The 12270-nt window shown below is 36.1% G+C and overlaps 1 protein-coding gene across 10 annotated transcripts in view; it reads right to left on the bottom strand.

Moving 5' to 3' along the window:
* osp (myosin phosphatase Rho interacting protein outspread) overlaps positions 1–12270 on the bottom strand; it is a 679682-nt gene that overhangs the window by 167951 nt on the left and 499461 nt on the right. For 9 of the 10 annotated variants that reach the window (XR_012756241.1, XR_012756240.1, XR_012756239.1 and 6 more), the window contains exon 3: positions 10295–10360. Coding sequence is in view for 6 of the 10 variants with exons in the window: in XM_075364979.1 (XP_075221094.1) it covers positions 10295–10360 (66 nt within the window). In the remaining 4 variants the exon portion in view is untranslated. Of the gene's footprint in view, positions 1–10294; positions 10361–11575; positions 11631–12270 lie in introns of those variants that run through there. The other variant, XM_075364980.1, reaches the window with a different exon arrangement.

Here is a 12270-nt window from a genome sequence, read left to right as displayed (position 1 = left end):
ATTATTTATTTTACGCGAACAAAAGTCAATGCTACAGACGAGGGAATCCCCATGATGTCATGCACACGCTTTATTATGTTATAATAAAATACATTTAATAACAAATAAAAAACTATGAATTGTGATGTAGAAGCTGTTTGATCGATAAATTTACTGTACTTTGTGGCGTCTTACAAATCTGAAGGAACAAATACAATAAATAAATACATATTTTTTTCCCTCAATATATTATTAGTTTTGCATTATTTATTTTCTAAATATAGACATTTCAGATGGAAGTTTTTAAAATTAAGAAATTGAATAATTTCGTTGATTTTCCTAAATACGCTACCGAACAAATCGCCGGTTAAGATTTAGTTTCAACGATCGATACGATTTTAAAGCCGGGCGAAATAAAAATAATCGCGACCGGCATTGCTATACCGCTGCCTAAAAAGTATGAAGCGCAAATAAGACCTAGATCGGGTATGGCGATGAGCTATGGCATTACAGTTGTAAATTCACCGGGCACGGTCGATGCTGATTATCGCGGTGAAATTAAAATCGGTCTTATAAACTTGGGCGATAAAGAATTTACGGTGAAGAGGGGAATGAGAATCGCACAATTGGTAATATCCGAATACAAACGCACATCGTGAACGGAAAGCGAAACATTAGTTGGAACCGAACGTAATGATAAGGGTTTTGGTTAGACTGGTCTGAGACAATAATCTGTTACTTAATTCGTATGAATGACCTACGTACAGATAAATTTATCATCAAGGCTAACATTAACATTGAAAATATTGTTTATTTATTTTAACGTTGAATATATTTTATTTTTTGTTACATTCCACACATATGAACTTGTTTTTGCAAATGTTGTTCAGTAACGAATCATTAATGAGAAAATTTTGATTGCAAAAGAGTGCGAAACATGTGATTTTTGCCTGTAAATGCTGCATTATATGTAACTTTTCTCTAGAATTGGACTAAGTCGCCTGTTCATTAACTTGAAAAAAGATGCTCGCAAAAGAGTGCGAAATATGTGAATTTGTCTGTAAAATACTTGCAGTTGGTTTAGGTTTGATGCAATTTTGTTGGGTTTACTTAGGTTAGATTTGATGCAAAAATTTGCGCTAGAGGTGGTCATCCATATCTACTTACATATAAGAGCAAAAAATAGAAAAATTTGTTACAAAACTCTTACCTGTCCGGTCTCATTCATTAAACAACGAATAATCATACGAATTGTATTGTATTTCTGTAAATGGGATATGTCTGCTTCAATGGTTTGCTTGGCATTTCTTCCGCCACCACGCCATTCGGTCACCCTGAAGCATAAGACCGAATGTCTGTGCCACAAACGGCTACTGAGCCTCGCATCAGTTAAGCGACGAGTGTACTAAATAGCTCCTAGAGATTACCTAACATCGTGAGCCGACTAAGCGCGGTGTTATACACCACCGGATTACGTGTCCCAACTGCTCACTTGTCATATATTTACTAAAATGGGTAGGCGCACCCGTCAACTACTAAAAATATACGACATCCATAATAAAATTTATTTCGTCAAGGCAACAATTCGCTGCCACGCCTAGGTCGCTAAATGCCAGCAAGTACCTGTCCACCATTTTATAGCGCTTGAGGCCATAATAACTGACTGGTAGTCAGCCATACTCAGGATTAGCTTCCCACGGCAACATGATAAAAGTCTTTCCCTCAAGTAAACTTTGGATGCCGGTTGAACAAAGCAACCGCATCTAGGAACTCCCACACGGTCCGACAATGTGCCTCTCGCCACATTGTCTCGCCGCTTGTGAGTGGTCAACTTTCCCCTTGACTTCTAAGTTCCAGGGTTGCCCGGTCTCTAGCCGCTCCAAGAGCAGGACAGTCAAACAACAGGTGTTCAATTGACTGGACCTCACCGCAGACGCAGAGCTCATCAGCCGCCAGGCGGAACCGAAATAGATATTGGTTCAAGTTATCATGGTTGGTGAGCACCCGGGCACCCGTTGCCCTTAAAACGAGCTCGAGGCATACCATCCCCCCAAATCCTGCATAAACATATAAAAGGATCTTCCCTTAGTCGTGGTGTCCCATTCCAGCTACTATGCTTCCATCGCGAGGCGCTGAAGCCTCCTACGCAGGCGGCAGATGGTCAACTGAAAGAAATTTAGATCCGGTACATTGTGATCACCGTTCTATTTTCTACTTCCTTAATGTGATTGCTAAACAGCAACATCTAGATACGTATGAACTCTAACTTGGCTGATTACACAACCTTTATATATAATATGGTGGTTACAACTGTACGATAATTTGTCTGCACCCTTGAGAAGCATAAACCGACTTCAGCACAGTAATCTTTAAATTTTGAATGTACATCCAGCCGTCTGCGGTTGACAAAGCTGCCTGAGCCCGGTCTTCTAGCAGTGGTCATGAATTACCAAGAACTATAAGGAGATAGTCATCAGCGAAATGGGCCGTGACCCCTTCTGGAAATGTCAATCCCAGGAATCCGTCGATACCAGGTTCCACAGCAGGGAACCGAGAACGGAACCCTGCAGGCTTCTCCTAGTAACGGATTTTTCCACAACTAGGTGCGCATCTTTAAACAGAACTGTACGGTTAGACAAGTAGTCACGTACCACGGCCTGCAGGGCTACGGGAACATTGCGGCGTTCCAACTCATAGAGGACAGAACTCCAAAATAAGGAAGGAAATGCTGCCTCTATGTGTATAAAATCTGCTAAAACATATTTACAGTCGGCGCTTTCCACCTCGGCAAGACCATTTACGATGCAATCCACGGTCCCAACCCCTTTCGTGAAGCCATACTGGCCTCGATTTAGAAAACAGTTGACCTCAATTCTTTCCCAGAGCCGTTCCAATGCGATATGTATAATATATAAATAAAATTGGAACGTCGTTTGTGGAATGCCAGTCTCGCTGGACGAACGTCGTGTCGATTTCTTCGAATTAACTCGCAAAGTTTTCTCTGAGCTGTTCCACAACAGCTTCAAGGACACCTTGTCGTCTTGGTGATTTTGTTTGTTTAACAGTACAACCTGTCTTAACGAAGGTTTGATGCCAAGAGTTAATCGTAAGCCTACTAGGAGGCTCCCTACCGTACTGTCTAAACGTAAAATTACGTTGAACTGCAGTCACTGACTGCAACTCGTGAAACCAAAACACACAGCAAGACGTTCAGCACCAGTAAATACATCCATTATTAACAATTGTTGACAGCGCTGGTGGCCAAATTCGGTACTTGTGAACTCCGCGAGTCAAAACTTGGTGTATTTTTCTATTAAATGAGACCTCAACCGAATCTGTAAGTAAATAAATTGTCAAATGCTTTTGAAGTTGTGAAGTCCCAACCACAAAATCACCCCGTATTTTGTGGTTGAATGATTATAGAACAGAAATAAACGGGGAATAGCATCAAAAAAGACGCTGCACCATTCCCGGGCGGCCAACAATGATGCCGTGAGGATCCTTGAGAAGTACGACCTCGAGGTCCTCTTGGTCCATGAGCCGTACACGGTCGGGGATAGGGTGGTCAGCTTCCACGGGGTGGATTCTATTCATTCTCGTGGAGAGCGGCCGCTCTCTGCAATCGTAATCGGCTCGGTCTCGTTAGGTGTCTTCTGCATGCATCAGTTTTCTGACGAGCAATTCACCGTCGAGCGAGTCACGAGGGGTACGCTCGATGTTGTACTGGTGTCGGGATAATTCCAGGTTTGATGCAGTATCGATGACTTGTTGGCGAAGTTGGGGCGGATTCTGGACGGTCTCCCGAGCATCAGAGTGCTGGTTGCTCTGGACGCCAACGCCAAGTCTTCCGCCTGAGGTTCACCACTTACTGACCTCAGAAGCGCTGGCTCGCACAGTTCGTTGAAGCCTGGAACCTCTACTTGCTTAACGAGGCAGAACAACAGCCGAATTTCTCTTTCTCTTCCAAACTGGGGGAAAGTTACATCGACGTCACTTTGGTGACGGGCGATCTGTTTAGGTGTACAAGTAGATGAACTATCTAGCCCGAGGCCAGTGTGAGTGATTATATGAGATCGTTTACGGTGGCAGTTCAAGAGCTTCAGATTCGGAACGCTATAACCTAAGGGGCCTGAATGAGCACAGGCTGCGGCGCAAGTGTGCGGCTGCCTTACAGGGGTTGGAATGGCGCGTGTGGAGCACAGGGAGGAGGTACAACTGATGGCTGAGCAATTCAGCCGGGCCATCAAGACTGGCTGCGATATGGTCCTACGGTGGCCTCAGCCAATGGACGGACCCTTAGGTAGTGGCCAGTCCACCGATTGGAGACGGCCTGGAGCCATCATGACCGCTGCTTCCGGGGAGCCCTCTGTTAAACGCAGGCGGAAACCTGGCAAAAAGTGGGGGTCCTCTGACCTTAGCGTGCTGCGCGCAAGAGTTAGGTCCGCTAGGAGAAGTTACCAGCGTCGCCCCAAAACGGGGATTATCTTTAATGACGTACGGGCTAAGGTTCTGCGGATCTACCGGCACTCCCGTAATGAGTATGTTCATGCCATCAAGCAAGGCAAACTCACGTTTTGGCAAGACACTCCATTCACAAAGTTGCAATGTTTCACAGTTGCAGCAAAACCTCTGGTAGCTCGCAAAGTCATGTTACCGGCTAAAACCATTGCACGTGCTGTCCAGTGTTCGATGCGGGTTTGGTGGTTGTGACCACACTTTAACATCTGTGGCGACTTACCAGGCGATCCTGAATACTCTGTTTCCAGATGTTCTGGTGGGTGAAGCAGAAGTCGGCGTTAGGGCTGGTGAGACATCATTCCATGGCGTTCGGACTGCGGAACCCGTAGATATAAACCGAGTAGTTTCTCGAATGGCACTGAGAAAGGCACAAAGGCTTGACAAACATGTCCCGGATATTTTCTGTCATCTGCTGCCCATCATAAGAGAGCCGCTTGGTAGACTGTTCTCGGGGTGCCTAATCTTGGGTTGCCTTCCAACTTGCTGGAAGGGGCTTTGGTGAGGGTGCTCTTAGAATCAGGAAAGATCCGAGTAAGGTCAGCTGTTACTGACCCATCAACCTCTTACCGGTAATCGGCAAGTTGTTTGAAATGCTGGTTGTGGAACGGCTCTGGGAAAGCATCGATATGAGAGATATATGGGAGTTCCTTGATGCGATTGCGTTGTTCAACCGGCATCAGTAGTTTATTAAAGGAAAAGACTCCTACCGAGCTACAATAGGAGTCTACTTTCGAGGAATAGTCGGCCATCGGCCAACAGCTCCAAGCGATATAAATGGTGAACAGGTACTTGCTGGAATTCAGCTACCTAGGCGTGGTAGCGAATTGAGTCCTTAGATTTAAGGTGAGGAGATAAATTTTATATTTATGATGATATAGTCGTATATTATAGTATAGACGGAGTGCGCCTACCCAATTTAATTTATATATAACAAGTTATTGGCTGGACATAAAACGAATGTATTGTAGCATGCTTATATCGTTCACGCTATATAGGAACTAAATAGGAAATTGATCGCTTAAACTGTTTGAGGCACAGTAGCCCTTCGCGGCACGGACATTCGATCTTATGCTTTAGGGCGACCGGGTGGTGGTTGGTGGCGGGTGACATGCCAGTATGAACATACCCGGAACATATCAGAAAATAGCAAATTAAAAAGAAAAAAGAAGCGAATTTTAGAAGTCAAATTTAATCCACAAATCCTCTTAGCTAACCGAAATTAAACGTTGTCTGATACAGTGTCACTTTGAACGGATGGCATACTGTAGAGAAACACGGAGGCTAATCGGCGCAGCATTAGAATCTTATAAATAGGCTAAATGAAATAACAACGAAAACCTGTTAAGTGTAAACTAAATTTACAATCATTCAGATATTTATTTAATTTTTATATTACACAGATCTACTTGAGGACCTTGAATAATTTAACCTTGAAATTATTCGGGTCACAGCCGTTAACAGGTGAGGCAAACCGTATAAACACCTGAAGTGTATTCCACCTGAAAGTTATACCGAGCGTGAATTACAACGCTTATCTAAACAATAAATTTTATTAAATATCTTAAAACATGAATTCATTTCTTCAACAAATCAAATTAAACGATAAATAAAACAATAAGTAATAAATAATAATCGCTATAAACACTTAACTATCAATTTATCAGCGGGATTATTTCAAAACAAGTCTCAAAAGATACTTTACATAAAACGTTTAAAAATGAATGTGGATTATTAGCTAGTTATTTTTTTACTTAAATTGTAAGCTTGCATTACCGAATATCGATTGAGTCATCTGGGTAATAAAATCGATGACGCTACATTTTCAGCGAGTTCTGAATGATACCCCAAAGTTCCAAGCTTCATATGTTTTTATGTTATATTTATGTATTAATGCTGACGTTTATGTATATGTATATGTATGTTAAACTATGACTGAACAAAAAAAGTTAATTCCAAGCCGAGAAGCGGATCGGGACAGATGAAGCAAATACGTCGATTCAATTAAATTCCTGAGTTCTTTTAACTGAACTTTATTAGCTGAATATAAAAATGTTTAACTATGATTTATTTTTCCGTTCATAAAAAAAATATATTTTTATAAATTTTGTATTCATATTTATTTATTTATTATTTTTTTAAATAAATCGCACTTTTATTTCTTCAACAAACAAAATTTCATATGATCTAGCTGTTTTATCTTCCCCCGACGCGGCTCGTCTGCATTATATGTGTACAGAACTTCAAAAATTGGAAATAGGTTTTTTTAGTAATTATGTGCGGATTGTTGCCTCACAACTTACCGGAAAAAATATAATTTTTATAATAAAGGATACATTCCCAAAATAAAATTTTTAATGAAATTAGGAGGATATTTAAGTTGTTCAATAACTACTTTTTGCTCAGCACAACAAAGTCCAGGAGTTACATCATTCCATTTTTTGGTATCGCAACGGTTACATATTTAAATCGTGTACCTGTTTAAATATTTTTTTTTCAAATTTAGATAAATTTCAGAGCGATAATCAAAATCTGATTCGGGCCATAACGTATTTCTTAAAGGTTAAACACGATTTTTATCAGTGGGTATACGTCAATGTTCAAGTCTTTTAAAAATTCTGGTGTAGATTCACGACGTCTACAATCATAAATCCTAGTAAGCCTAGAAGTTCTTCTACCTATCTGTGCTCTTTTTGGACCGAGACGTTATGAAAATATTACTAAATTGAAAGTCTAATCTATGCCGATTATGCGGGGTTCTTACTTTTTAGTTCAGAATATAAAAATCTACCCTACAGAGTATTACTTTACTCGCGTAAGCGTGAGTTTTGCGGCTCGTCACTAGAATAAACAACGACATTAAATTTAGAAAACACATAGTAATTTCTGAAGAAGTCGATATCGATATCATTCTTCACTGCATCAAAACTTTGTTAAAAATATAATAGTCGTCATTCCGTTTAATTTTATTATCAAACCAGGTTATTTTTACCTATATGAAATAATCATACAAATTAACCTTTTATAAAAGATGACATTAGCTTTAATAAATCGCAAACTTTCTGAAAAAGTTGATATTGATATCGACAACGATCGACGTAGTTGATGACAATCGATATAGATGATGATATTAAATTTAGTAAGAGGAGTTTTAGGTTATTTATTTTTCCTTTTTTTATTTATGATTATATAGCGGTGAGAACGGAGGTTTGAACTGCGGTAAACATTCCGGGTGTCATAAGAAAGCTAGTTAAAATTTTATAACGATTGGTCGAGTAGTTTTCGCGGTTGTCGGAAACAAACAAAAGAGACGTTTATCTCTTTATATAAAATTTCTCCAACATTTCGTGTAGTTGTTACGAAAAATGAACAGTTCACGAATTATGACATCGTAAATGCATAATGAGATTTACGAGAAAAAATTGAAAAAATAAATCTTCGACGTATGTGTAACAGGAAGATCTAAAAATTACAAAAGTCGATAAAAATTCGAAACGAAGAGGTCTTAAGACGAATAGGACAGAAGAGAAAATTTGTGATAATTTTTTTTGTGGAGTGACAAGGTCGGTAGGTTCATATATCACGATATTGAGACATTCACTTCTTGTTAAATCGGTGACGAAGAGTCGTTTAAAAAATTATAAACGATAGAGGGAGGCAAAGATCAGAATATATAAAATCGAAAATTGAAGAAATAGAATGTAATAAAAACGTTAAGGTTAAAAGAAATACGTAAAACTGAAAAAATGAAAAAATAGCATGAGACCGGACAATTCTCTGATTATTCAAAAAAAAAAAAACAAGTTGTTAATGAGAAAAAAGTATTGTGTAACAGATGAGAAAACTTTTGAATTAAAATTGCGTGTCGACCGCCAGAATTATTTTTTTATGACTAAATTCTTCATATAATCTCGAATCTTGTACCGTCGGAATACGAAATGGAAATTTTTTATCAAATGAGAAACGTCATGCCTGAGCAGGATTCGAACCCGGGACTTCCAGTGGAAAAGCCGAGACGGTACTGCTCCGCCATAATAGTAATCCTCATCGAATCATACAAAATGGAATAAAATAACCAAATACGGAGTATAATACGGGTACGGGTAAAATTTACCACAACAGAGGAGATAATCCTTATTTCTTTTTCGTTGTAAGAATTACTTATTCTGAGAGTAATGATACAAATTATACAGCCAAATCTATGGTAAATGGAAAGAAGATGTCGTTTGTGCGGATGAATGTCGCCTCCATCAGTGATAGTTCAATTTACCCTCACTTTCCGTAGTAAGACTTTGTACGATCGTTATTCTTGGGTTACATCGTTCTTTACCTTTTCATGAGGTAAACCATTTTCAAAATTACTAATTCAAGATACAATTTAGGAAGTAATAATAATAATAATGGAAAAAATAAAATAAAATTTACAACTAAGAATGATACGTTTTTTGATAACGACGAGCAGGAGCTTATAACATGTCTTTCAGAAATATTTTTACAGTTTTAACATATATTTTAGCAAAAATTTATCCATAAGAAAAATAAAATTTGAAATAATTTTTTAATAAACATCATTGAAATTCTGATATAAATCTGCACCACTTACGGGTAAAACTTATAATTTTTACTTCCTTGAATGAAGTAAAGGAAGTATTGTGATCGTGAAACATTTCGGTTTTCATATTTCAATGGAAATATCCATTTTGATCATCCCTGAATCCATTTTGACTAATTTCAATGTGACGTTGGTGCGTACGTATGTATCTCGCAAAACTCAAAAACAATTAGCCGTAGGATGTTGAAATTTTGGATTTAGCACTGCTGTAACAACTAGTTGTGCACCTCCCTTTTTGATTGCAATCGAAATTAAAATTAAAATTTTAATTAATGAAATATTTGCATCTTAAATGGAAGGCACACCGGTTAGAATCAGACTTCGTCTCCTTTTGTTTTTTTTAACTTTTTTTTAATTTAAATATATTTAATAATTAATTATTAACCTATGATTGTAAAAAACGTTTTACAATAAATAATAATTCATCGATAATAAAAAAGAAGGAAAGAATATTATGAATGAAATAAAATAAAAACAATAGATTTGGGGAAACATCTTAGAATCGTATTATTTTTGGATTTTCTTAGCAAATCCTTTTAAAAATTGTATATTTATTTTTCTAAAAATCATTTTATTTTATTATTTGACAGAAAAATAAAATACATTTTTGAATTGTATTAAATAAAAGTTAATAACAATTAAACTATTCCGTTTAGTGAACTCATCTATACTAGTTACAAATATTAACTTTGACCTTACGGTATAGAATTAGCAGTTTTTATTATTGGATTATTCGGTAAACAATTTAATTTAAGAATAATCAAGGGACTTTTACTCTAACCTAATATTTCAGGTAAGATTGGTGAATTAATAATTGTATAAATATTTGATGTTAATAAAAACTAATATTTTAGCAATCGTGTATCCATCCAATTTTATTAAAGAACTGGAGGATCATATCTCATTTTCAAATAAAATAAATTTAAATGAAGTGCAGCAAAAATGTGGGTATGTAATTTAATAGACGTACAAGGAAGTCATGTGGTGTCCACATCAGATTTTTTTAATCGCTTAGGATAAATTTGGCGAAAAAGAATATTATTAAAATCTTAAAAAGAGACTTTTCTTGCGATTTACTTTCTCGAGACACATTTTATGTTTAAATTTCATAAAAAAGACAGGAAAACAAATAAAATCTAAAAGTAAAAAAAAGTATTCTGAAATAAATATTGAAAAAATAAAACTTACATGTTCATCCAGCGCGTAACTGAGTTCTCCATCATCGTATAGAACAAACCATCTGCGTTGCCATCTCTGTAAACAAATTAGTATGATATATTTATTAATTAATTAATTAACTTCGAAAGAAACTATTCTTAATTCAGTAGCTAAAATTCGTTAACATTATGTAAACTTTTATGAGAAACCATCGGTATTATGGAGTTAGGATAAATTTTTACAAAACGCCTATAAGAAAAACATACAATATAATTATTCTGTAAGATTATTCAATAAAAATTTTAATTTTCGTGGCGAAATGGTAGCGTCTCGGCCTTTCATGCGGAGGTCCCGGGTTCGAACCGCGGTAACGCATGACATTTTTCGTACGCTACAAAAATCCATTTACATATCCCACGCACATGCTTCAAGCTTATGCGGTGATGTTTAACGAACAGGTAAAATTATTTGATTCTAAACCGATAACATCTGTCGCATCTGTATTTAGATAGATAGATTGAAGAAACTAACGATAATAAAGATAAAAATTATAATTCCTGGTCAAGATAATAAATATTATATTATATACATTGAAAGATAAAATGTGATACATTCTAATATTAAGCTACTAAAACAAAAACAAAAAATAGTAATAATTTTTTGTAATTCTTTCATATTTTACCTCAAGCACTTCATTAGTAACCGCGGTATACTAAAAATTACGGCAGCGATATATCGTCGTGAAGTAAACGACAATCCTATTTCCAAGAACAATACAATGCCTTGCCCGCTGCGGGAGGACGATACAATTTCTTAGAATAAGAAAAAAATTCTTACATGAAGACTCATTCCAAACGGAGGAGAAAGCAAAAATTATCATTCTATGTCACTTCACTCGATAAGATGAATGATCGAAGCAAAATACTGCACTTTCTAAGTTCATAATCCTTCGTACATTTTCGCGTGTTATCACATATACATCTGTTAGACGTCCACTCTGTAGGAAATGATTAGTATGCTCGAAAAAGATATACCATAGTCGGTTCTTTTTTTTGTTTTTACAAAATTCTTGAGGGATTCAGATAGTATAACTAAAGAAAATCATACAAAAAATGAATTATAACCACTGACACGATTTAAAACATTAAATAAATAATTAAAATAGAAAAATTAAACAACTTCAATTTAAAACAATTAAAAATTACAAATATATTCGATTAAAATTGTTATTAAGATAACAATAATTATTATTATGTTATGTTTTCTGCTAAGAACATTATGATTTCTGTGAGTATGTTGAGTACTGTTTACCTTTTTTAGCTTCATTCTTTTATTGTATGTTGACGCGTTTCGGAATAATTCCATTGTCTACACTTACGGTAACAGTACTTCTAAATTTCTGTTAGTATTTATATAACGTTTAGTCTTAGCCCCTCCCTTTATTTGACGTCATGTCTTTATCTGGCCTTTATTTGTTATTAACGGTTATACTTATCTTTTAATTTTATTTATCTATTTCCTGTTTTCAGTAAATTGAGGTTCTCGAAAAGAACATCCACTTGATTGTTGATCTGTTCATTTACGGTGGTTTTATTGTTATTTTTTAATTTGAAGATTTCTAAATTTTCTAAAATGTTCATTCTTCTTCCTTTAATACAATCGTGAATTAATTTCATTGATTCTCTCCATTTTCATGGGGTTGTCCTTCTTTTATTAAATTTGTTGCATAATTAGAATCTTGTTTCTGATTTTTATAAGATCTCATGCTTTTGTTATATCTTAATTTTAATTTTCTTCCCGTTTGTCCAACGCAAAATACATTGAAACGCGTCAATGTATAATAAAAGAATGAAGCTAAGAAATGTAAATTGTACTCAACGTAGAAATAAATTATTTATTTTATCGAGTACTATTAAGTACTATTTTATATTAAATTCTAAAAAGCTGCATTATTTAAACTACTACAAAATAAAAAATTACGATAAAACCACCAAATTGAAACCTCA

The sequence above is a fragment of the Lycorma delicatula genome, chromosome 4, assembly GCF_047948215.1.
Source record: "Lycorma delicatula isolate Av1 chromosome 4, ASM4794821v1, whole genome shotgun sequence".
Taxonomy (NCBI): Eukaryota; Metazoa; Arthropoda; class Insecta; order Hemiptera; family Fulgoridae; genus Lycorma; species Lycorma delicatula.
Note: the sequence above shows the minus strand (reverse complement) of the source record. Positions and strands in the feature narration are given on the sequence as shown.